This window comes from Carcharhinus amblyrhynchos, chromosome 1 (genome assembly GCF_965287045.1).
Source record: "Carcharhinus amblyrhynchos chromosome 1, sCarAmb.v2.hapA, whole genome shotgun sequence".
Taxonomy (NCBI): domain Eukaryota; kingdom Metazoa; phylum Chordata; class Chondrichthyes; order Carcharhiniformes; family Carcharhinidae; genus Carcharhinus; species Carcharhinus amblyrhynchos.
The window spans coordinates 131,847,617-131,875,602 of NC_137324.1; the positions used below are offsets into that span (position 1 = coordinate 131,847,617).

A 27,986-nucleotide genomic window follows, 5' to 3' on the forward strand; every position below is an offset into this window, starting at 1 on the left:
GGGCTCAATGCCTGTTTTAGGCATTAAATGGAAATGCCGGCATTGGACTAGGGTAAGCACAGTAAGAAGTCTCACAATACCAGTTAAAGTCCAACAGGTTTATTTAGTAGCACAAGCTTTGAGTGTTGCTCCTTCTTCACCTGAAGAAGGGGTGACACTACAAAAGCTTATGCTACCAAATAAACCTGTTGGACCTTAACCTGGTGTTACGAGACTTCTTACTGTTTTAGGCATTGTCAGGGATCCCTGAACTTCACCTGACCCAATATAGCATTGAACCTATTCCTGGCAGCCTCAAGAAATTGGTGCTTTTTGTCCCATTTTTGAGCACAGGAAATGTGCAGAGTTCCATCCACGTCTTTCTTCTGAATAAAATTAGCTTTAAAAAAAATCTGAAATAACTACATCATTATCTTCAGTCCACTATGCCTTCCTGGTGTCGTGGTCTTTTCCTTTTTCTGAGAAAATGCCCCTTCAAAAGAATTCAGCAATGAGTGACTAGAATTTCCACAAACAAATTACACCACGATTTACACCAGTTCAGCCAGCTTTCTGTCCATTTTCCTATAATTTCTGTAAAAGCTACAGCAGGACGTTAGGAGGAATTCCAAGTAAATTCCACCCCAAGGTCACCAGCACTTAGCCAATGAATATTATCTACAAGGTTCAAAGAACGGTATGCATTAACAGGCATTAGTAGCTAGTATTAAGTTAATCATTAACATTATATTAATATTTGTAAATTAAAAAGCAGATTAGCATGGTGTTGAAACAGAGTTCTAAGCAGGTAACAGTTGTTTGTTCTCGCTCATCTAAAACCTCACAACAATAGTCTTATTCAGGTAAAGTGATGGACATAAGAAAGTGAGACACCTACTTGTAATATTTTAAATGCTGGAGCACACTATTTGAACATGGGTAACTTCAGTTGGTTCTGCGGAAAATTGATGCTGCAAATGTGCACCATTTTGTTCTTACACTAGCACCATGCTGTGTGTCAATGCACCTGACTTGCTGCTCCATAAAGTGCCAAGTCACGCACAATAGAAAGCTGAAGTTGATCTCTATGAAGAGAATCTACACAGGTTTGAGGTGACAATTTAGAAGAAATATGGAGTTTGTAGACTGTGTGGTCATATGGATGCTGTGATGATGCAGCTACATAAGAGATGACATGTCAGTGACATGAGAGTTCTCCCCGAGTGCAGGCAGACATGCAGAATACTTAATAAACCTGTTGTTCTAAGTCCTTAATCACCAGTCATTGGAATCTAGTGTCTAAAGGAGGACTCACACGCAGCAGAGGAAGATAGTGCAAGATAGACAAGGAGTGACTCGAAATGAGTGACCATCTTCCTCAATCCAAATGCCTCATAGGGGGAACCATGTCTCCCCTCATCACCACCATTGTTTGCTGATGCCATGAGCACTATAGTGTGCTCAAATACACATTAAATGTTACAATGCCTTTGTTCTGGGTCCAGACAGCTGATATGCTATGCAAACTGTTTTGTAGGCTTTTTCCTTGTGCCAGCCTTTACTGGCCATCCATGCAAAGAGGAATGTCTATGGATAAGAGAATTGATTTGTAAGCAGCAAAGTGGATTAAAATCACAAGACATAAAACCCAAAATACTGTAATAATTTCAACACCCTATGCAAGAAGAAAGGAATACAAATTATTCAATCGCAAAACTAGAAACCGTATTTATCCTCACTGACCATCTGAATTGGATAACCTAAGGAGAACATTGCAGGGCGAACTACCATCTGGACAGATATCATTCATGGGTTGTCAGTTATATTTGATCATTAGGTATCATGAAGATAACTGCTATGATTAGCCGAAGTACCTGAAAATGAGCCTCAATCACAATATATCATTCTTCCTTTGGAGAAAACACCATCCTCTCAAATTTGAAACTGCCAAACAAGATGAGACTTCCAAATGAAAGATTTTTCACAGGCCCAAACAGAGGCTTTCTATGGTCAGCTCAGTCCCATGGGGATATCAACCGTGATATCATCTAACAGATCAGTTATCAACTAAGAATATCCTACTGGCTAATCACCTAAACATGGATGTGTATGGAGATACTACAACGAAAATAAAATGCATCGCTATCACCAAATAGTTTGTTGAGAATACTGGGAAATCTGATAGATGAAAGGATGAGGGATAGGGATTGTGGGTGCTTCCTGTGGCAATAACTCATTCCTCTAGTATAAAACTGGGAAAAATTGATGGTTGCAGTGACTTCATCCAAGAGTGCCCCAACAGAAACAGCCATCAATAACAACAATTTGCATTTATATGGTGCCCTGAAGGCAGTAAAACATGTCAAGGTGTTTTACAGGAGAGTTATCTGACAAAATGTGACATCAAGCCATATAGAGATATTAGGACACATGAGCCAAAGTAAGCTTTAACGAGTGTGAAGTGGAGGCAGAGAGGTTTAAAAAGGAAATGCCAGAGCTTAAGACCTTAAAAAGTTGGAAATGTGGCTGTCAATAATGGTACACAAGAGATCAGAAGTGGAGCAACGTAGAGCTCAAGGACTGTGGTACAGAGGAGATTACAGAAATAGGAAGAGACAAAGGCATGGAGGAATTTGAACACAGATGAGAATTTTAAATTGGCGGCTAATGGACAGGATGCCAATACAAGTCAATGAACACAGGTGACTGAAGGGGACAGTGGAAGTTAGGACATGGGTATGAATCAGAGGTTTAGATGAGTTGAAGTTTCCAGATAGAGGGAGATGGGAAGCTGGTCAAGAGGGCATCGTCAATGAAGTTTGGAGGTGACAAAAGCAGGAATGAAGGTTGGTTGTAGGCCATTTTGCAAATGGAATAAGATACCAAGGTGGCAAACACCATGGTTCAGCTTCAAAAAGGCCAGAGAGCTCACAACTTTGGGGCTGTGGAGCAAAGCTGTGGTAAGAGCAGAAGACGATGGCTTCAGTCTTCCCAATACTTAACTTTAAGAAATTTCTTCACCAATACTAGATGTTGGATAAGCAGCATGAGAAACTAATGACAGGGGAGGGGTCGAGAAAAGTAGTGGTAAAGTAGAGCTGGATGTTGTCAGTCTACATGTGAAATCTGCTGGCATGTTTTCAGATGATATCACCAAAATGTATCATGTAGATGAAAAGGTCAGACGTGACCTTACATATTAGGGAAGCACCTGTACTTATTAGAACCATAGAACATTACAGCACAGGAACAGACCTTTTGGCCCTTTCTTGGTTGTACCGAACCATTTTTTGCCTAGTCCCATTGACCTGCACCTGGACCTAATCCCTCACACCCCCCACATCCACGTACCTGTCCAAGTTTTTCTTAAATGTTAAAAGTGACCCCGCATTTACCACTTCATCTGGCAGCACATTCCACACTCCCACCACTCTGTGTGAAGAAGCCCCCTCAATATCCCCTTTAAACTTTTCCCCCTTCACCCATAATCCATATCCTTTAGATTTTTTTCTCCCCTGGCCTCAGTGGAAAAAGCCTGCTTGCATTTACTCTGTCTGTACTCATCATAATTTTATACACCTCTATCAAAATTCCCCTCATTTCTCTACGCTCTAGGGAATAAAGTCCTAACCTATTCAGCCTTTCTCTGTAACTCAGTTTCTCAAGTCTCGGCAACATCCTTGTAAAGCTTCTCTGCACTCTTTCAACGTTATTCATATCCTTCCTGTAATTAGGTGACCAAAACTGCACCCAATACTCTAAAATTGGCCCCAACAATGCCTTATACAACCTCACCATAACATTCCAACTCTTATACTCAATACTTTGATTTATAAAGGCCAATGTACCAAAAAGCACTCTTTACGACCCTATCTACCTGTGACGCCACTTTTAGGGAATTATGTATCTGTATTCCCAGATCCCTCTGTTCTACTGCACTCTTCAGTGTCCTACGATTTACCTTGTATGTTCTACCTTGGTTTGTCCTTCCAAAATGCAATACCTCATTCTTATCTGCATTAACCTCCATCTGCCATTTTTCAATCCATTTTTCTAGCTGGTCCAAATCCCTCTGCAAGCTTTGAAAACCTTCCTCACTGTCCACTACATCTCCAATATTTGTATCAACAGCAAAGTTTCTGATCCAATTTACCACATTATCATCCAGATCATTGATAAAGATGACAAACAACAATGGACCCAGCACACCACTAGTCACAGGCCTCCACTCAGAGAAGCAATCCTCCACTACCACTCTCTGGCTTCTTCCATTGAGCCAACGTCTAATCCAATTTACTACCTCTCCATATATACCTAGTGACTGAATCTTCCAAACTAACCTCCCATGCGGGACCTTGTCAAAGACCTTACTGAAGTCCATGTAGACAACATCCACTGCATTCCCTTCATCCACTTTCCTGGTAACCTCCTCAAAAAACTAATAGATTGGTTAAACATGACCTACCACACACACAGCCATTTGACTCACTCTAATAAGTCCCTGTCCATCCAAATATTTGTAGATCCAATCTCTTAGTACTCCTCCCAATAATTTACCTACTGTGAGCAACAAGTAAAGATGCTGTTAACACATATATCTGTACACCATAGAGAAATAGCCTAAAGTTAGGTAGACTGGATATAGTCAGGCACATTGATAACCCACATTATGGAAACAACTGTGATTTTAGTCACAAACATAGGGCATAAAATTGGCTGCTGCTAACAGAGCAATAGTCAGCGACAATAAAGAAACTGCCTGTGGTGTAGGAATAACACCAGATGTGTGGTGTGCAGTGAAGCATACACCACATCCTGAAGGAATGTACGAGGTCCAGGTGGTAAAAGCAAATGGTATACAAGATGTGTTGTTTCTACAACTGAGCATAAAAAGGGAAGAAGGTCACTGAGATAGTCAGGACAGCAGTGATTAAGTTGGCAAAAGACTGATTACCGCCGATCTGAACTGGACATGTAACAGTGTTAGGTAAGACGGATGAGTTTACTAATGCACTCTTGTGATAACAGGAGACATTGTTAGATGGGGAGTAGAGGGGATGGAAACTTGGGGCACCTTGAGCCAATAGGGGAATGACAACATATAGATGGGACAGGGACCACCAATAAGGGGAGAACAACACATTGCAAAGCCATTACAATGCTTGTAAAAAAGTATAAAAATGTGCTGCAAATCGATGTAAGGTGTGCCTATTTTTTTGGACACCCGGTCTTGCGAGAACGTTAAATAAAATATCTTGCTCCTTCAAAACTTGACTTGACTAAATTGTTTGACTGTGAGCTGTGTTTCCCACACTACTACTGACATCAAACTTACCGACCTATAATTTCCCGGATTACTTATTGAGTCTTTTTTAAGCAATGGAGCAACATGAGCTATCCTTCCGTCATCTGGCACCTCACCCGTAGATACCAACAATTTAAATATATCTGCCAGGGCCCCTGCAATTTCAACATTAGTCTCCTTGAAGGTCCGAGGGAATATCCTGTCTAATCCTGGGGATTTATCTACTCTGATTTGCCTCAAGACAGCAAGCACCTTTTCCCCTTTAATCTGTATAGGTTCCATGACCTCCCTACTTGTTTGCCTTATTTCCATAGCCTCCATGCCAGTTTCCTTAGCAAATACGGATGCAAAAAACCCATTTAATATCTCCCCCATCTCTTTTGGTTCCTTAAACAGCCGACCACTCTGATCTTCACAGGACCAATTTTATCTCTTGCTATCCTTTTGCTCTTAATATACCTGTAGAAGCTCAGGATTATCCTTCACCTTGACTGCCAAAGAAACCTCATGCCTTCTTTTAGCCCTCCTGATTTCTTTCTTAAGTAGTTTCTTGCACTTTTTATACTCCTCAAGATTCTTATTTGCTCCCTGTTGCCTGCACGTCATACACCTCTTTCTTCTTCTTTATCAGAGTTCCAATATCCCTCGAGGACCAAGGTTCCTTATTCTTATTCACTTTGCCTTTAATCCTGACAGGAATATACAAACTCTGCACTCTCAAAATTTCTCCTTTGAAGGCCTCCCATTTAACAATCACATCCTTGCCAGAGAACAGCCTGTCCCAATCCACACTTTTTCGATCCTTTCTCATTTCTTCAAATTTGGCCTTTTTCCAGCTTAGAATCTCAACCGAGGACCAGATCTATCTTTATTCATGATCAAGTTGAAACTGATGGCATTATGAACCTAAAAGACACCTCCCCCTCCCCCCATGGCATTACGATCATTGGAACCAAAGTATTCCCCTACACACACACCTCCGTCACTTGCCCTAACTCATTTCTTCATAGGAGATCTAATATTACATCCTCCCCAGTTGGCACCTCTATATATTGATTCAGAAAATTTTTCTGAACACATTTTATAAACTCTAACCCATCTATATCTTTATCAGTATGGGAGCCCCAATCTATATGTGGAAAATTAAAATCCCCTACTATCACAACTTTATGCTTCTGGCAGTTGTCTGCTATCTCTCTGAAGATTTCCTCCTCCAATTCTCGCTGACTACTGGGTGGTCTATAATACAACCCCATTTAATGTGGTGTAACATAAACAGGGCCTAGTTTTAAGGCTGATAAGATTGGATATCCTAAATTAAAGAATCGGGCATATTAAAAATCAAACACAGTCAAACCTCAGGCAGGCCAATTGTACAATACACAAATGTGTCTGGGCCTGATTCATCAATCTCCCCTGCAACCTACTGATACTTAGCAGGAGATCATTTCACCCCATTGAAATGCACCAGCCTACTGTTAGAAGCCCAGATCGGGCCAGACTTTCTGTCACCGCAAGTTTCTGCAGTTGGCTTAATCTGATAACAGGTTACATGTAAGCAGCAGCAGCATGGAGATGGACACCTGAGGGCGGACCCTGGTGTCCTGTCAGGCAGACATCAAGAGACCCACTGGATATTGGAACCCTCCTGGGACTTCATTGGCCGGAAACCAGAGAAGTTTCTGGAAAGGCAAGCAGGCAGGGGATAAAGGAACACACTTTCAGACACCAGCAGTGAAGACTGGAGAAGACTCGATGAAGGAGGTGACCCTTGACCATTCGGAAGGCTGACCAGAGAAGAAAAGAAGGAAGAAGCTGCCATCGAGATTCACCTTCGTGACGACTGACCAGAGGGACTCAGAGAATTGAGCCTGCAGTTTTAACCAAACCATCTTTGCGGGTAGTATATTTGATTTTGGGGTATCCTCTTGTTTTATGTGGGTAATTTAAGGGTTAGTGTTATTGTTAATAAACTTATTGAACCTTGACGTGTGTTTGTTCTTTGTCCATCTTGCAAATAAGGGCAACGAGGTAAAACACTGGAGTAAGCAAACTGGTCAAAAGCATCAGAGATTTTAAAATTACAACGGTGGTCATACCTTTCCTGTTTCTCAGCTCCACCCATGTGGCCTCGGTAGACAAGCCCTCTAATCTGAGCACTGCTGTAACATTTTTCCTGACTAGCAATGCCACCCCCTACCCCCCACCCTTTATTCCTCTGCCATGTCTCAAACATTGGAACCCTGGAACATTGAGCTGCCAGTCCTACCCCTCCTGTAGCCAAGTTTCACTAATGGCTATAATGTCATAATTCCAGCTGTCAATCCACATCCTCAGCTCATCTGCCTTCCCCACAATACTCCCGACATTGAAATACACACACCTCAGAAGATTATTACCACCACACATAACCCTTCTATTTGTGATTTTGCATGAGCTGTCAACATCATTTATTTTCAGCCCCACTCCACTATCTGCTCTGACACTCTGGTTCCCATCCCCCTGCAAATCTAGTTTAAATCCTCCCCAGGGAGGGCTACAGGACCAAAGTCTACTAGAACAAAGAACAAAATCAGCACGGGAAACAGGCCCTTCGGCCCAACGAGCCCGCGCCGCCATCTCAACACCAACAGTCCACCTCTCTACCCACGACCCCTATCTAATGTTTTATGGCCATCCAGATTGAGGGAAACTGATTTAGGGACAATTTATTCCTGCCAATCAGCCTAACAGCACATCTTTGGGGTGTGGGAGGAAACCGGAGCACCCGGAGAAAACCCACGCAACCACAGGGAGAATGTGCAAACTCCCACAGACACCGGCCCAAATCCATGTGTCTGCACAGCAATCAGCGATAGTCACTGAGCTGTCGTCTTGCCCAGTATCTTGTCCAGTTTAGGCACACATTAACGACATGAAGCACTAGGCCAATCTCGAACAACCAAGAGCAGCCCCAGTACGACCCATCGCGTGTATGCCCCTCGTTGGACACGAGGTGGACCGACTTAAAACCTGTGAATGAAAAGAGAAAAAAAATTATCATAGTATACCCATTTACATTACCAGGGACGCCCCAATGCTAATGACCCTTATTTAAAAGGATCTCCTATATCCCCCCATCTCCAACTCAGTCATGTGCCTGTCTAAGTTACTCTTAAATGACTCTAGCGTGTTTGCCTCCACCACCTTACTTGGCAGAGCATTCCACACCCCCACTACCCTCTGTGTGAAAAACCTCCCTCTAATATCTGTGTTGTACCGCTCCCCCCTCACCTTAAGTCCATGGCCCCTTGTCCTACGTGTCTCTATTATAGGAAATAGCTTACCTCTGTTTACTCTATCTACACCCTTCATAATCTCATATACCTCTATGAGATCCCCCCTCAGTCGACGTCTTTCAAGGGAAAAGAGCCCCAATTTCTTCAATCTTTCCTCATACCACAGTCCTTCCATACCAGGCAACATCCTGGTAAACCTCCTCTGCACTCTCTCCAGAGTCTCCACGTCCTTCCGGTAGTAAGGTGATCTGGAGGAGGGAACCGAGTGTATGGTGTCGAAATTTGCTGATGACACCAAGATTGGTGGAACCACAAATTGTGCGGAGGGTGTGGAGAGTCTACAGAAGGATCTAGATAGGCTGGGCGAATGGGCCAGGAACTGGCAAATGGAATTTAATGTTGGCAAGTGCAAGGTGGTCCACTTTGGTAGGAATAATGGTAGGAAGGATTATTATTTACGTGGCGAAAAACTGCAGCAGGCGACGGTGCAGAGGGACCTCGGGGTCCTTGTGCATGAGTCGCAAAAACCCAGCCTGCAGGTGTGGCAGGTGGTCAGGAAGGCTAATGGGATGCTGGCCTTCATAGCGAGGGGGATTGAATATAAAAGTAGGGAGGTCTTGCTGCGGCTGTATAGGGCATTGGTGAGGCCGCAGCTGGAGTACTGTGTGCAGTTTTGGGCGCCGTACTTACACAAGGATATTTTGGCCTTGGAAGGAGTGCAGAGGAGGTTTACTAGGCTGATGCCGGAGTTGAGGGGGTTGAGCTATGAGGAGAGGCTGTATAGACTAGGCTTGTACTCGTTAGAATTTAGAAGAATGAGGGGAGATCTCATTGAGACGTATAAGATGATGAATGGGATGGATAGGATAGAGGTGGAGAGACTCTTCCCGCTCAGAAAGGATAGTAGGACTAGGGGGCACAGCCTCAAGATAAAGGGGGGTCGGTTTAGAACGGAGTTGAGGAGGAACTTCTTCACTCAAAGGGTGGTGAATCTCTGGAATTCTCTGCCCGTTGAGGTGGTGGAGGCTGCCTCGCTAAACTTTTTTAAGACGCGGGTTGATGGGTTTTTGATAAGAGAGGGGATTAAGGGTTATGGGGAGAGGGCGGGAATGTGGAACTGAGCCACGACAGATCAGCCATGATCTTATTGAATGGCGGGGCAGGCTCGAAGGGCTAGATGGCCTACTCCTGCTCCTATTTCTTATGTTCTTATGTAGAACTGGACGCAGTACTCCAAATGCGGCCTAACCAACGTTCTGTACAACTGCAACATTAGACTCCAGCTCTTGTATTCTATACCCCTTCCTATAAAGGCTAACATACCATAGGCTTTCTTCACCACACTCTCCACTTGCACTGCCACCTTCAAAGACTTGTGCACTTGCACCCCCAGGTCTCGCTACGATTCTATACTCCTTACGGGCTTACCCTTTATCATATAACTTCCCCCTACATTATTCCAGCCAAAATGCATCACCTCACATTTATTCGGATTAAACTCCATTTGCCATGTATCTGCCCAATCAACCAGCCTATCAGTCTAGACTTTCTTGCCAAGACACCTTACAGGAAATTTGTTACAGAACTTTGCCACTAACCTAATCTACAAGTAACTTCAACCATTGGGACAATTCTTCCAGATGATGTGAAGCTCACTATGGCATTAACTATTATGTTATCTAGTTCTTACACCCCAGTATATGCCAAAGCAGCATGTTGGCCATCCATAGATATAACAAGCAAGTGACAAAAGGCCCTTTTGCAATGGTTAACCCACTTATCAAATGTCCCAGTGAAGAGAAGGTTAACTTTAAGGTACAGAAAGGTTCTCAATGCTAGGTTTCTAAGTGTGTAGAGAACTGCAAAAGGCATCCATGTTGAGACCACAGAGACTGATACCCACTTCCTGAAAGGCATCCTGCACCACTGTCCCCTGGTGTGTCAAATTGGACAGATGTTGTTATGCCCCCCTCATGCAACATTGTAACCACTTTATGAGCCATAATATAGGAGGCTCAGTTACTATATTCTCTGTCACCTGCCCACACACTTGGTTTTGTGCCTTCACATCAGATTTTTATTTTCATTTCTGATTTATACATTCATGAGATGCAGACATCACAAGTTAGGCATACATTAATTGTCCTTTAATAACTGCCCATGAGAAGGTGGTGGTGAACCACCTTCTTGAGCCACTGCACTCCATGTGCTGTGGGTATATCTACAGTGCTGTTAGGGAGGGAGTTTCAGGAATTTGACCCCAAAACAGTGAAAGAACAGCAATACAGTTTCTGATTAGGATGGTGGCTGGCTTTGGAGGGGAACTTGCAGGTGGTGGTGTTCCCAAGTATCTGCTGCCCTTCTCCTTCGAGGTGGTAGAGATCACAGGTTTGGAAGGTGCTGTCGAAGGAGACGTAGTGAGTTGTTACAGTGACTATTGTAGTTGATTACATTTTTTTGCCAGTGCTTTTTCAATGCCCTCTTGCCCAAGTCTCCCACCCTCATTACTGACTTTGCAAAGGCCGAGCAAATCTTTTAAACTGAACCTTTACCAGGGCAGAATAATATGTTCCTTCATATTCACCTATTTAATCTTTAATTAGCAATATTCCTTTAAATTTGAGGTGCCAACCAGCTTTTTGATTTGATTTATTATTAGCGTATAGTGGAAAGTATTGTTTCTTGCATGCCATACTGATAAAGCATACTGTTCATAGAGAAGGAAACAAGAAAGTGCAGAATGTAGTGTTACAGTCATAGCTAGGGTGTAGCGAAAGATCATCTTGATGTAAGGTAGGTCCATTCAAAAGTCTGATGGCAGCAGGGAAGAAGCTGTTCTGGAGTCGGTTGATACGTGGCCTCAGTCTTTTGTATCTTTTACCTGATGGAAGAAGTTGAAAGAGACAATGTCCAGGGCGTGTGGGGTCCTTAATTACACGGCTGCTCTGCTGAGGCAGCGGGAAATGTAGACAGAGTCAATGGATGGGAGGCTGGTTTGCGTGATTAATTGGGCTACATTCATGATCTTTGTAGTTTCTTGTGGTCTTGGGCAGAGCACGAGCCATACCAAGCGATGATACAACCAGAAAGAATGCTTTCTATAGTGTATCTGTAAAGGTTGATGAGGGTCATAGTTGACATGCCGAATTTCCTTAGTCTTCTGAGAAAGTAGAGTCATTGGTGGGCTTTCTTAACTATAGTGTTGGCATGGGGGGACCAGGACAGGTTGTTGTGAACTGGACACCTAAAAACTTGAAGCTCTCGACCATTTCTACTTCGTCCCCACTGATGTAGACGGGGCATGTCCTCGACTACACTTCCTGACGTGGCAATCTCCTTTGTTTCATTGACATTTAGGGAGATATTATTATCGCCGCACCAGTTCTTAAAAATATTTTAAAATATTTAGCGAGGCAGCCTCCACCACTTCAACGGGCAGAGATTTCCAGAGATTCACCACTTCTTCACTCAAAGGGTGGTGAATCTCTGGAATTCTCTGCCCGTTGAAGTGGTGGAGGCTGCCTTGCTAAATATTTTTAAGAAGCGGGTTGATGGGTTTTTGATAAGAGAGGGGATTAAGGGTTATGGGGAGAGGGCGGGAAAGTGGAACTGAGCCACGACAGATCAGCCATGATCTTATTGAATGGCGGGGCAGGCTCGAAGGGCTAGTCAGCCTACTCCTGCTCCTATTTCTTATTATGTTCTTAGTTCACCAGATTCTCTATCGCATTGCTGTATTTTGTCTCATCGTTATTTGAGACCCAACCCACTACAGTGGTGTTGTCAGCAAACTTAAAAATTGAAGTGGAAGGGAACTTGGCCAGCTTTTGTGCACCTCTCATTATCTTAACCATCACTGCAAGACAAGGGCTGTCAGCTCCAGCTAGTTATTCAGGCCATGCAAATCGTACACGCTTTGTTGTGCTCTTGCTTAGCCAAATGCCAGCAATCAAAAATGTCTGGCACAGATTATGCTGAGATCACAAAATTAAAGCTTTAGAATGAAGCAATTTTATGGCCACAAAAGAGCAAAATTTTAGAGTTTAAAAATTTAGAACAACTAGGGCAAATGAAAAAGCAATTAGAATTCAACTAAGGCACTAACACTGTACTTGTCTTTCCTTAGAAGGTACGGAGGCCTGTAGGTCAGGAACCTGTAATGGTAGGAACTTTCGAAGCTGGAGGAAAGCTGAGCTAGTTTCTATGATACACGTACTAAGATTTATCAGAAGAAGGAGATCAGCAGCTGTCATCATCCAGCATCAGGTCAGAAGGGATCTTTTACAGCCATGCTCAGAATATGATTTTCGTCAGAATCAATTACCAAGTTCCTACAGAACGTGACAAAGCAATTTACTGTTGTAGCCATCAGCCTGACTGGAATGGAATGGGGTGGGGCCAGAGATAAATGTTCCAACTGAGCTACGGCCATATCAAAACATCAATAACAAATGGATGAGAATATGCAAATTGTTGATTTACATTTTTTAAACACATCTGTTATGTTCTAGGCCAGAAACTCCAACGTAGTTTATGAAGATAGCCTAACTCTAGGTTTTATCTTTGAATTTTGCACAAGTGAGCAAAAGGTGTTTATTCTAGGTATGATTCAAGTGACCCACAAGGAAGCTTTTATCAAACAAAGTTTATTCAAGAACACAGTTAAAATATAATAAAAAGATTCAGCATATCTTTTACCAATTATAAGATTCAAACATTATAAGTATAAACTTTAACAGCTAGCTACCCATGTTATTCCAAGTCAAACACCACCCATAAACATACACCCCTTTTTAGACTTGGCACAAAATGGGTTTTCAGCTTTTTAACACCAGCTGTGCATTGGTCCTTCGAATGTTGGATTAAATCTCTGAAGCCTCCCAGTCCTAGAACATTCCAAAAAACCTCTGAAGGGGAGAGAGAGAGAGAGAGAGAGAGAGTGACACAGCCTGCTTCCACCAGCTTCTAACAGCAGCTCACAGAGAGCAGAATTTCCAACTCCAAAGAGGGGAAAACATGAGATATTGCTTTCTGTCTCAAGTCCAAACAACATCTGAGAAAATGAAACTAAAGACTCCAACTCCAGAAAAAGGGGAAAAGCACTGTTGCTGCTCTCCAATTCATGCTACTACCGAAAAGCCAAACTAAAAACTTGGACTTTTCTTGGGGGGGGGGGAAAAACTATCCTTAGGCATCAACTGACCTGTCAATCAAGCTCCACTCAGCAATCCCAAGGCATCATTAAAAACCACAGGACCCTGCATTAGTCCAGATTAAAATCAACAGCATTATATTGCTTCAGTAACAATTAGAGGGCACCAGCAACAAACATTATGACACCAATAAAATTTTGCAAAGGAATCGCTTGAAAAACCTGCAGAAAAACATGATTAAAATACATTTCTTAAAGGCACAGTATTGTCACACATTACTGTTTATTACATCCTTTATCTACAGTATTTGACATTTTTAAAACAAAACTAAGCATGGCAAATAGGAACTCAAAGAATAGAATCTTTCTGTGACAATCTTAACCACAAAATATAAAATAATGCATAAGGGGGAGGAGGGCTAGGGAGGACAAACTTTTGTGTTTATCCGTCTTAGTGCATGAAGCCCTATATCTGGCTGCACTGAGAGGCTCTCAACAAATGTGTTAGTACGTTTGTATGGAATTCCTCATCCCTTATTTTAGTTATGGTGGTTTATCTCCTTCACTGAGGTAACGTTGAAAGGAATTCATATGGAAACATGCTAATGCATTCGTTTGAATATCACATAGCAGGTTCCAACTATAACCACTCTGCTGACTACGACTTAATTCTTAAACAAATGGATCTCTGCTGTTTTCAGCATTTTCTTACCTCAAGACAAGCTGCAACATAACATCCTCACAATTCAGATGGATAAGGGTTCTGAACAGGGCCAGAGATACGACACATAACTGTCAGAAGAATTTAAAAAATAGTCAGGTTGTGATTGACGTCACTTGACACTTCCATAAACAAAAGTGGTTTATTTGTGATGAATATTGGTTAATCCTGAGAAAAACATAAGAACATAAGAAATAGGAGCAGGAGTAGGCCATCTAGCCCTTCGAGCCTGCCCCGCCATTCAATAAGATCATGGCTGATCTGTTGTGGCTCAGTTCCACTTTCCCGCCCTCTCCCCATAACCCTTAATCCCCTCTCTTATCAAAAACCCATCAACCCGCTTCTTAAAAATATTTAGCGAGGCAGCCTCCACCACTTCAACGGGCAGAGAATTCCAGAGATTCACCACCCTTTGAGTGAAGAAGTTCCTCCTCAACTCCGTTCTAAACCGCCCCCCCTTTATCTTGAGGCTGTGCCCCCTAGTCCTACTGTCTTTTTTGAGCGGGAAGAGTCTCTCCACCTCTATCCTATCCATCCCATTCATCATCTTATACGTCTCAATGAGATCTCCCCTCATTCTTCTAAACTCTAACGAGTACAAGCCCAGTTTATTCAGCCTCTCCTCATAGCTCAATCCCCTCAACTCCGGTATCAGCCTAGTAAACCTCCTCTGCACTCCCTCCAGGGCCAAAATATCCTTGCGCAGGTGCGGCGCCCAAAACTGCACACAGTACTCCAGCTGCGGCCTCACCAATGCCCTATACAGCTGCAGCAAGACCTCCCTACTTTTATATTCAATCCCCCTCGCTATGAAGGCCAGCATCCCATTCGCCTTCCTGACCACCTGCTGCACCTGCAAGCTGGGTTTTTGCGACTCATGCACAAGGACCCCGAGGTCCCTCTGCACCGTCGCCTGCTGCAGTCTTTCGCCACGTAAGTAATAGTCCTTCCTACCATTCTTCCTACCAAAGTGGACCACCTCACACTTGCCAACATTAAATTCCATTTGCCATTTCCTGGCCCATTCGCCCAGCCTATCTAGATCCTTCTGCAGACTCTCCACACCCTCCGCACAATTTGCCTTTCCCCCAATCTTGGTGTCATCAGCAAATTTCGACACCCTGCACTCGGTTCCCTCCTCCAGATCATCTATATAAATGGTAAATAGCTGAGGCCCCAGCACCGACCCCTGGGGCACCCCACTAGTCACCAACCGCCAATCCGAATAGCACCCATTGACCCCCACTCTCTGCCTCCTATTTGACAACCAATCCTCTATCCACGCTAACACCCTACCCCCAACTCCATGTCCCCTGACCTTCTGCAATAACCTCTTGTGAGGTACCTTGTCAAACGCCTTCTGAAAATCCAGAAAGACCACATCCACCGGCTCTCCTCTATCCACTGCCCTAGACACATCCTCATAGAACTCCAGTAAATTTGTCAGACACGACTTCCCTTTAATGAAACCGTGTTGCGTCCGCCCTATCAAGCAATTCCCTTCAAGATGCCTCGCAATTTCCTCCTTAATGACGGATTCTAACATTTTACCTACCACAGACGTTAAACTAACCGGCCTATAATTCCCCGCCTTTTGCCTGGCACCCTTCTTAAACAACGGCGTAACATTAGCCGTTTTCCAATCTTCCGGCACTTCCCCGGAATCCAGCGACGTCTGGAAAATAACCACCAAGGCATCCACTATCACCTCCGCCATTTCTTTCAGAACCCTCGGATGCATTCCATCCGGTCCTGGGGACTTGTCCACAATCAGCCCCTCCAGTCTGTCGAGCACCACCTCTCTAGTAACAGTAATGTCATTAAGACCCTCCATTCCTACCACCTTTCCATCGCTAACACCCGGCAAATTATTCACGTCCTCCTCCGTGAAGACAGAAACAAAAAAGTTATTCAAGACCTTAGCCATATCCCCATCCCCTACCACTAGCTCCCCTTTCTCATCCTCTAAAGGACCAACGTTCACCCTAGCCAGCCTCTTCCTTTTTATACATTTATAAAAACTCTTGCTATCCTTTTTTATATTAAGTGCTAGCCCAGCCTCATAGCTTCTCCTACCCTCCTTTATCAACTTCTTTGTCAATCTTTGTTGACATTTAAACCTTTCCCAATCCTCTTCTCGCCCACTACTCTTAGCTACTCTAAATTCCTCCGCTTTTAATTTAACACTTTCCTTCACCTCCTTCGTTATCCACGGCTTATTACCTCTCTTCCTACTGTCCTTTTTAACCATCGGAATAAATTTCTGCTGAGCACCAAGAAAGATCTCCTTAAAGATCCTCCACTGCTCCTCAGCAGACCTACCTTCCAACGCACTCCCCCAGTCCACATTCGCCAATTCTTCTCTCATCCTACCATACTCCCCTCTATTCAAACAAAGGATGCGTGTCCGGGAACCCACTTTCTCCTCCTCCATCTGCACCAGAAACTCCACCATACAATGATCACTCTCTCCAAGAGGATCCTTCACCGCAAGGTCCCTAATTCTACCCGCCTCATTACATAGCACCAGATCCAAGATAGCTCGCTCCCTCGTCGGCTCCAACACACACTGTTCAAGGAAATTATCCCGGCAGCATTCCAAGAACTCCTCCTCGAGCCCACCTCGTCCAACATGGGTCGACCAATCAATATGCAGATTGAAATCTCCCATAACTACTGCCGTCCCATTCCTGCACGCCGCACTTATTTGCGTGTTAACAGCCCGCCCCACCTCCAGATCATTATTCGGGGGCCTATAGACGACACCCACCAGCGTCTTCCTCCCTTTGCTGTTCCTAATCTCCACCCACAACGATTCCACGTTCTGCTCTTTGGCTCCGATATCATCCCTTGCTACCACCCTGATGCTATCCTTAATCAGCAGAGCTACGCCACCCCCTCTTTCCTCCTGCCTATCCTTCCTAAACACTTGATAGCCCTGTACATTCATCTCCCAGTCCCTGTCACCTTGCAGCCACGTCTCTGTAATGGCCACCAGATCGTATCCATTTGTGTCGATCTGCGCCACCAGCTCATCCACTTTATTCCGAATGCTTCGTGCATTCAGATAAAGCGCTTTCATCCCAGCCTTCACCTGGACCCTATTTGCCGTAACGCCACCAATTGGGACATCCTCGTCCTCTTCCCTTACCTGTACCCTATCCTTAACTTTAGACCTTGTAGCGTCACCTACCCTCGCACCCTCCCCCCCCCAATTAGTTTAAAGCCCTGTCTACAGTCCTCTTTACTCGATTCGCCAACACTCTGGTCCCAGCACGATTCAGACCAACCCCATCCCGCCCGAACAAGTCCCACCTACCCCAATACTGGTGCCAATGCCCCATAAATTCGAACCCATTCCTCCCACACCAATCCCTGAGCCACCCATTCACTTCCTTTATCCTGTCAATCCTACGCCCGTCTGCACTCAGTTCAGGCAGTAGCCCAGAGACGACCACCTTGTCGGTTCTACTTTTTAATTCCATTCCCAGCTTTTCATACTCCCTCCCCAGATCCTCAGTCCGCACTTTGCCTACGTCGCCGGCACCCACATGTACCACCACAACCGGGTTCTCACCCTCCCACTCCAGATTCCTCTGCAGCCCAGCTGCGACATCCTGTACCCGAGCACCAGGCAGACAACACACCCTTCTGTGCACTTTGTCATTGTGACAAAGGACAGTGTCAATACTCTTCACCCCACTATCTCCAATCACTACTACGTTCCTTTTCCCCTTCTCTTCGCCTATGTCCTGCTGCATCACTGTACCGTGTGCAGTTTGCTCACCAACCTCACCTGCCTCGTCCTCTTCCAGAGTGGAAGCAAGAACCTCAAACCTGTTATGCAGATTAAGAGGCTGAGGCCTCCGCTCCTCACCCCCCTTCCTCCTCCTCCCAGCAGCCCCCTTTTGTCCCTGACCCTTAGATTTAGCCAGTCAAAACCTCGCAATTTTTAATGAAGTATAAATGTATTCATCATGACACTTCAACCGTATATGTTACTATAGTGACGTTTCTTACTGCTTTTCCAGCCTTTTGCATGGAAATGCAGAAGAACTAACAAAATGATGATTAATCTATTACTGTATGCAACACTGTAAAATTCAGCACATTGCTTGCACCTGGACAGATTAATCCATTGGGAACCCTACATTATTAAGTGGAGCCCCAATTCTTTATCTACGTTGTATAATACAGTAAAAAGGTCACAACCCACTATGCAGGTGTCAGTCTTGATTCAATTGGAGTTAAGTGGTCATGAATTCAATCCTCACCCCAGTGACCTGAGCATATCATCTCGGTTAATAATTTGTTTAAGTACTCTCAGAGCTCATCACTTTATTCCAAGGAAAGCAGGGAAGTTCTCCCAGTGTCCTATTCAACAATTATCCTTCAATGAACATCACTATGAGTGGCATGGTGGCACAGTGGTTAGCATTGCTTCCTCACAGCGCCAAGGACCTGGATTCGATTCCTGGCTTGGGTCGCTGTCTGTGTGGAGTCTGCACGTTCTCCCCATGAGGGCTTCCTCCAGATGCCCCGTTTTTCTCCCACAGTCCAAAAGATATGCTGGTTAGGTGCACTGACCATGCTAATTTTTCCCTCAGTGTATCCAAACAGGTGCTGGAGAATGGTTGACTTGGGGATTTTCACAGTAACTTCATTACAGTGTAAACCTACTTGTGACGCTAATAAATAAACTTTAACTTTAAAACAGATTAAATGGTCATTGATCCAAAATTTACTGCTGCATTTCTCCTGAAGTAATACGCAACAATTTACAATTTATTGGTTGTGGAGAGTTTTGGGACATTTTGAGATTGTGCAAAATAATTTATAAATCCAAGCTCTCTCTATACACTGATCTAACAGTGGTGGCACAGTGGTCAGCACTGCTGCCTCACGGCACCAGGGACCCAGTTCGATTCCGGCCTCAGATGACTATCTGTGTGAAGTTTGCACATTCCTTCTACGGTCCAAAGGTAAAGTTTAAAGTTTATTTATTAGTCATAAGTAAGGCTTACATTAACACTGCAATGAAGTTACTGTGAAATTCCCCTAGTCGCCACACTCTGGTGCCTGTTTGGGCCAATGCACGTAACCAGCACATCTTTCAGACTGTGGGAGAAACCGGAGCACCCAAGAAAACCCACACGGACACAGGGAGAATGTGCAAGCCTGGAATCGAATGAGTGTCCCTGGCACTGTGAGGCAGCAATGCTAACCACTATGCCACCGTGCCGCCCACAGATGTACAGATTAGATGGATTGGCCATGCTAAATTGACCCTTAATGTCCCAAGATTAGGTGGATTGGCCATGGTAAATATTACAGGGTTACAGCATTAGGGCAGAGGGGAGAGCCTGGATGGGATGCTCCTTTGTAGAGTCGGTGAGAACTTGATGAGCCAGGTATCCTCTTCTGCACTGTTGGGATTTTATGGTTCTATCTACCCATATGCATACATAAATAAACTGGGATCAGAAATAAGTCCAATAAAAAATATCTGACTGATCAGTGAGATTTTATGAACAGAATTAATAAACATACAATACAAAAATGTAATTTATATCATTTAAAAGGCAATTAACCTGTCTTTTGTCCAATGTGCCCATTTTTCATTTTTGCAAACGTTGAAACAGGACATAACACTGTCCTCCATGGATTATTTATTGATAATGCAAAGAGAGAAATAATACTGTGAATGCTGTATTTCTAAAACATTCCCTTATTTAGTGTGAGAAAGTAATGTAGTTATTAACATTTCTTTGAGCTAGGAACATAGACATTTGGGGTATGGGGCCCAGTTCATCCTTTTTCTTAGTTATAAAGGTTCTGTCATTTTCAGTGGCAATTCCCTTCATTTTCTCCATGTCCTAAATACTCCTCCTTCCTAAATAAGTGCATCTTTCTTTTAAGAACCTCAATTGATCTGCCTTCAATGTCTTTTTTAAACAATGGATTCCACTTTCTTGTATCCCTTTGAAGGGAGAGATTATTTTCCCTGGTTTCATTTTTATTTGACTGAGGTTTTAAGATTACAGCCTGGAATTTCCTTGGAGCAACTCCCATGCTATCAGCTAACTTCTTCAAAGTGCAGTGAAAATTTTATTCCTGCGTTTTCCAAATTCTGATGATGGAGTGAGAGCAGTCCAAGAAAATTCAAAGTCACTGTTCCATTATTCTAGATCCCTCTGCTGTCTCCTTCCGTCCAGGCAGGTAGCCAGCCAAAATTGTTTAAACTAGTCTCATCACAGAAATTTCTCCAGGAACCATAATAGTCAGATCAGGTAGTTACAAAAAAGACACCCAATCAACATTACAAGGAATTTCCACCAAAGCAGATATTTGGGTGACTAAGACCAACATGAGTGAAACACAGTGACTTTTATGCATACATAAAAGCCATGTTACTTCATGGATCCATGGACTATTAAGTAATTTTTTTCCTTTGACCTTCCTATCTCAACTGGATCCTGGATTGATTCTCAGGGACTGGCATTGTAGTGTCTTTTTGAACTGCATGGACAGAGAGAAAAACTCTCATTTTAATCTAATGATAGATCAATGAATCAAATCCATTCACTGTCCATTAATGTTGCCCCACATTATTTTGAAATATCCTTAACAATAACGAGCAGAGTTTCTATTTCATTTCTCACACATGCTTAATATCCTACTGCCACCTCTACAGAATGGAAACTCACGCAAGTCTATGTCCTCAGTTCCCACACAGTGCTGGCTGGTCACTTTTTGACAAGGGAGACACAGTTACATATTTCTAATCAAGTCAGTGCCTTATCACTGCTAAGAGTTTTATTTCCTTGTCCTTTTTTTTCATTAAAAGAGAAAAGGCTAATGAAATTCAAGAAGAGGGAAACTAATAAATAGGTGGGAAGAAATGATATCAATAATTGCTTTAGTAAACCCAGCTCTTTTCTTGTGTACATTTTACATGTGAAGTGATTTGATTGAGGTGTAAGTGATTAAGAAAGATTTAGATATAGCAGACAAAGCAAAGCTGTTCTCATTAGCTGATCCTACAATGACTAGGGAACACAGATTTAAGGGTGAATGGGGTGCAGGGGAGGTGGGGGTGTTGGTGATGTGAGAAAGATATTTTTTATATGCTGAGTGATAATGACCTAGAACTCTTTGGGGGAACAAAGACAAAGACAATCAATGGTTTGAAAAGGAAATTGAAGGAGAGAAGCCTAGAGGGCTATAGGCACGGAATAGGAGAACAGGACAGATTGGAATGTTCTGGAGATTTGGCATGGGGTCCATGGAATGAATGGCCTCCTTCTGTACAATTATTAATCTGCGACCCTCTCTCACCCCCAAAGACTTACTCTGAGCCAGTGTCCCACTTACTTGACATCACTCTTGCTCAATTCTATCTGCTCACCCAGGATTCAAGCTGTTTCGCCACAATCACAGCTACTCTCATATACAAGCTAAAGTCCAGTAAAGCACTGCCTCAACAGACAAGCTGCCTTTGCTCCTATAGATAGGTTCTTGAAATTTCATCCCAACCAAATATCAATATAGGTGGAAATGAAGTGGAAATGAAGTTTAAGTTCTAATTTCCTAATACTTGACACCCTAAGCTTAGGGTGGTTGACTTTCCAGGGTTGGATTGGAGTTACCAGGAATTTGAAAATTGATCTCTGGGTCACTGCTGCAAACAAGCCTGGAAAAAAAATAGCAGGAACATTACCGATATTTGTTAATTTCTTTGAACACTTCTATTTATTCATGATAAAAATACTGGAAATGGGAGAAACACTATTTGAGAATCTAGAATCATCCAGTTGGGTTTTGATCCCCTTACAAAACTGCATTCAAAGCAGTTCAGAGAAGGTTCACTTGACTGATTCTTGGAGTAAGGAGGGTTATCATTTGAGGAAACATTGGAAAGGTCGGGCTTGTATCCATTGGACTTTAGAAGAATACGGGTGACTTTATTGAAATACAAGATACTGAGGTGATTTGACAGACTGGATGCTGAAAGGATGTTTCCCCCCTTGTGGGAGAGACTAGAACTAAGGGACATCATTTAAAAATAAGAGTTTCCAATTTAAGATGGAGATGAGGAGAATTTGTTTCTCTCAGAGAGTGGTTAGTCTGTGTAACTCTCTTCTCTGGAAAGAGGTGGAGGCAGATCATTGAATATTCTTAAGGTTGAATGAGATAGGCTTTTGATTGACAAGGGAGTTGAAGAGTATGGCGGTAGGAAGGTAAGTGCAGTTGAGACTACAGTCAGATCACGTATAATCTTATTGAATGGCAGAGGGGCCAAATAGCCTACTCCTGCTCCTAATTTGTATTTTCATTTGGGTAATGAGTCTTTTTTGCTTTCCAATTGGTGTGGGAAGGCAGTATTTTATGAGGGTGGGTTGTATTGGTGTCCAATGATGGGAGATTGCAGTGGGCTAGTTGGAGGTAGATGACCATGTGATGAAATCTCCAACAATACATCCAACCAAAGGTGACAACCCTACTCTAGCTTCACAAATATCTGGTCAACAATGACCACCTAGCTTGCTAATTGAAGAAGAGTTAATGGTTTAGCTTTTTGAATAAGTTAGACCAAACTATTTTATACAAGATATATTCTTTGGATTTAACATCACTGATCACTCCTTTAACAGAAAACCCCAGAGAACAATCACTGTTTTCAATTTTCATGTTACAACATGGTTTCCACATCTTTGGAAAGACCAAGAATAAATATCCTACTGATTAATAGCTTAAGTTATAAATCACCAGACAGATTTATTTAATGGTAAGCAGGTAGCTAAATTATTTTAAATACAAACAACAGATTTACAGTAAATATATGAACTTACTAATCCACTTCAGAACAGCAAAAAGAATAAGGGAGATTCTCCTGCACTAACTCTCATTGTATTTGTGATCAGAAGTACAATCTCTGACCAATACTATGTTGGTGGTTCACTACAGACCCCTCCATGACTTCCCTGATCTGTGTCCACTCGATGGCTTCAGAATGATTGCAAGTTTGGTGCAAGTTAGCTAGAGATACAGCCTTCAAATTCTGCAAATGCAGAGAATGAAACACTTTTTTAACGTAACTCTCATAACTAAACTAAGTGGTCAAAGATTCAGTGAATTGTTTCCCTCTAGAAGTACAGCTGCCAATCAAACATACCTCAGATGCCTCATTGTTGAGTATATTTAAGGATGAGACAGGCAGATCTTTGCTCTTTCAGAGAATCAAGGAATACAGGGAGCAGACAGGAAATTGGAGTTGAGGTTCAAAATTAGCCATGACTGTATTGAATGGCAGGGCAGATTCGGTGAGCTACGTGTCTATTCCTACTCCTATTTCTTATGCTCTTCTACACTTTTAAAGACTCACAAAATGCATCTTTGAAATAAATGACCTGGCCACTATCAAGCAACAAATGATCCTCATCCATCTTAACACTGTCCAAACAATTCTACCAGCCTGAATTTTTAGGATGGTGGGTGCGGAAGAGCCAATAGAGAAGATATCCTTGCAGACTCCAGTAGCATAATGCCATACTACACTCTAACAAGCATTGATTGGCACAAGGCAGGACTTCCAGCCCTCACTCAGGAGCCTTGGAGATTGGCCGGTAACTCTCCAGCAACAGTGCAGCAGTGGATAGAAGAGGTGCTGAATGGGGTTGCCTGACATCAAGTCCTGGGAACTGGATGGCAAGTAGTGACAGGGGTCTCAGGGGAGGGGAGGATTGCAAAGGGTCTCATGGGGGAAGAGGCAATATGGAGGTCACAGGAACTTAAGGGAACGACTTCCCCCGTCAGAAGGGGGCTCCTAATGGCAGGCCACCGCATCTCCTTCCTGCCCAGCCTAAAAATCGAGGCTGAGTAGCTAATAGCATTTAGGTGACCATTCATTGAGCACTTAAAGGTCTTATGTGGGGCAAGGACAAGCTTCCCGTCCAAGGTTTTGCCCACTCCAGCGTGAAATTGCTGCATTGTCAGAGTGAGCAGGAACCTGGAGGAAATACCTTAGAGGGGCAGCACGTTGGCACAGTGGTGAGCATTGCTGCCTCACAGCGCAGGAACCTGGGTTCAATCCCAGCTTTGCGTCACTGTCTGTATGGAGTTTGCACGTTCTCCCCCGGTCTGCATGGGTTTCTTTCGGCTGCTCCGGTTTCTTCCCACAGTCCAAAGATGTGTGGGTTAGGTTGACTGGCCATGCTAAATTGACGCTTCATATGTCAGGGGGATTAGCAGGGTAAATATGTGGAGTTACGAGGATAGGCCTGGGTGGAATTGTGCTCAGCGCAGAATTGATGCACTGAATGGCCTCCTTCTGTACTGTAGAGATCCTATGATTAAAAATTCCATCCATACAATTTCACGCTTCACCCGTCCACCTGCTTCAGAACCACCCGGGGTTGTTAAATTCTGCCCTCATTGAATTGGCTGGGTCATTTTTGCTAAAAGAACCTGTTTTATTTCTAACTGGGGATAGAAACCCCCATTTTGATTAAAGACACGAATTGAGCTGCTGGTCAGGCGGGATTAATACCACATAACAGCATCAATATGAAGCAATGTTCCCTTTATGTTGTATCGCCAGCTAGCAGCCCAGAAGCCCCTGTACATACTGAGCACATGTCGGCCCTAGAACTTAGTGTGTGTGCACAACTGCACAAATAATTTTAATCCTGCACATTTAAATGTTCACGCAAAACAAAATCAACAGAGAGGGCAATTTTACTGTCCAGGCCTCATTTTCATTTGACTAAATGTTGTCCTTCCAGTTGTGTTGGGCATAAGGCAAGTTATCTAAGTACCCTTTTTCCCCTCTCTCCCGCACTTTTTTTTGTGAGGGCTCCCTGGAGGTCCTAAAGGAGGAATTCCAGATGAGGAGAGAAATACAGAAGTTTCTATATCGAAGTCACAATAAAGCATGTCTGGATACACCTGTCTGACAGAATTACTCTCACATGCATCCAGATTTAATGTAGGGCTCAAAGTGGAAAGAGAATCAAACACCTCTGCATCTGCACTCAACTCTCAATAGGAGCTGAGAAAGCTGACAATACTTCTTTCAACCCCTACCCCACTAATTTTAGCAATCCCTTCCCCTCCATCACATCCTTCTGCACTGACAAACTGACGTACACTTTTAATGCAAAGACTGTGCCTCTTCCTGTAACACACCAGCATTCATCACATGCTCGAGCTCACACAACCAATTCCTCCCTGTATCTCTATTTCTCCCTTCATTTGACATCCATGTCCTCCCCATCCTCATTACACCTTGCTTCTTAAACAATTTCACCACAAGGACTGTATGCACAAGCCCTACGCATCTCCTATCTGTTTTTCACTGGTAGCTTACCTAAGCAATCTGTTTGCCTGTCATTTGTAACCCTTCACTCACCTCAAAAATACACAGCAAGCTGCACTCTCAGGACCATGACTTGCTAATGTCTAGCTTCTATTCTTCCCCTTTTCTCCTTCTCTTAGGTACTTCTCAGCAGTAAGAGTATGTAGAGGGAGAAAGATACTCTGAAGTTGTACAGATGCCTTTCCCTCCCAGGGGTCTGCTCAGACATTGGTAATACACATGGGTTAGATACGAAACATTTGGGTTGGCATATGGTGGAAGATTCAGTACTAGTGAGCAGTGAGCCTAGGAAACAGCTCACTGGAAGGCAGGGTCCTGTCCCAGCTCTGCCAAGCAAGACAGGTGAGAATCTCAGGAGCCCCATCCTGAAAAAGAAACTGTTGGCCTCAGGCAAGCTGTTTTACGAGGTATTGGAAGGCCTGTGTTTCCGCAATGTAGCTAGGAGCATGGAGTCCAGTCAGTGTAATCTCACATGACCAAGAGTTCCACAGCTCTCACAAAGGGAATCAACATTCACAGCCTGAGACGCTCAAACAAAAGCAATTCTGAGCTGAAATCTGTGCTCCTTCGCCTTTATCGGAGGTGGTAATCAGTCTTTGAATTCTTTTAGAATTACTTTGTCTGGAACCTGCAAGAACAAATAGATAGGAGCTGCCAAAACGTTACTCACCTTGTGCAGTTTGCTATCCCACTGAGGGACTGGTAGTGCTGTGAAGGCAGCAGAACATGCTGCCCTCTCCTAGGAGGTCAGCACATTTGTTTCTGCACCACCCTTTCAATCAATAACTGCATGGTACAACTCAGCTGGGGCAGATTGCCCCAGCAACTGCTGTGGTACAACAACCCAAAATTGGGCCTCCAGCCTCGAACAACCAGAAGTCATTACTTATGAACATCATGAAGAACAGCAGCCCTCCAGCCACCAGCAGAGCATCTTTTAGAGTAGCAGGGTTAGGAATAATTTTACTTTAGTGTTAGGACGAAAGCGAAAATAAATGCAGAAATTTTGGACTTTATAGAGACCTGAGTTTTTTTTTTAAATGGACACACACCCAAAGATGGTTAAGAATGTACAGTTAGCCACTGAAGGGGTAGTGGAACCGCTCCGTCTGATTCCACACAAGGCCATTCTAAAATATTTCAAAGACTGATTACTATCCCCTGAAAAGACAAAGAAACATAACGGTTAATCCAGCTAAAATAGCCTGGTTGTAAGTACCAGAAGCAATATCTCTGCAAAACAGAAATAGCCATTTTTTGCATAAATATCTTAAACTCTGTCTGTGGAATGCAACCAACCAGCAAGAAGGGATTGCAGTTGGAAAAAAGAACCAAAATATTTCTAGTAAACCACAGAACACCTCAACCAAGAATCAACTATTGATCAGTAGAAGTCAATTATACTGGAATCAATTTGTAATGGCCTTAACATTTCATCATCAAAGGTCCTGTAAAAAGAGTTACAAAACAGACTGCTTCCCTGTGTGGTTAAAACAGTGATGGACAGGAACATACTGAGAATGCTGCATTGAATATGATCAGCCATGATCAAAATGAATGGTGGTGCAGTCTTGAAGGGCCGAACAGCCTACTCCTACTTTTATTTTCTATGTTTCTATGTTTAGTACATGATTTCTATTTCAATGAAATTCAAATGGTTCAGTCAAGCAGACACAGCATGGATTCATGAAGGGAAAGTCATGTCTGACGAATTTACTGGATTTTTATGAAGATGTAACGAGTGTAGTTGACAGAGGGGAACCGGTGGATGTAGTGTTTTTAGATTTCCAGAAGCTGTTCGATAAGGTGCCTCACAAAAGGTTGCTGCAGAAGGTTAGGGTACACGGAGTTGGGGGTAAAGTGCTAGCATGGATTGAGAATTGGCTATCTAACAGGAAGCAGAGTTGGAATAAATGGGTGCTTTTCCAGTTGGCAGTTGGTGACTAGCAGCGTGCCATAGGGATCAGTGCTGGGGCCTCAATACTTTACCATATACATAGACGATCCGGAGGAGGGGACCAAGTGTAGGGTAACAAAGTTTGCGGATGACACAAAGATGAGTGGGAAAGCAAATTGCGTGGAGGACACGGGAAGTCTGTAGAGAGATTTGGATAGGCTGAGTGAGTGGGCGAGGATCTGGCAGATGGAGTATAATGTTGGCAAGTGAGAGGTTA

General features: G+C 43.4%; 1 protein-coding gene across 7 annotated transcripts in view; it reads right to left on the reverse strand.

Moving 5' to 3' along the window:
- Positions 1-27,986, reverse strand: part of fhip1aa (FHF complex subunit HOOK interacting protein 1Aa) — a 154,399-nt gene that overhangs the window by 35,614 nt on the left and 90,799 nt on the right. For all 7 annotated transcript variants that reach the window (XM_080192885.1, XM_080192847.1, XM_080192857.1 and 4 more), the window contains one exon: positions 14,427-14,506. In XM_080192885.1, coding sequence (XP_080049011.1) covers positions 14,427-14,506 — 80 coding nt within the window. The remainder of the gene's footprint in view (positions 1-14,426; positions 14,507-27,986) is intronic.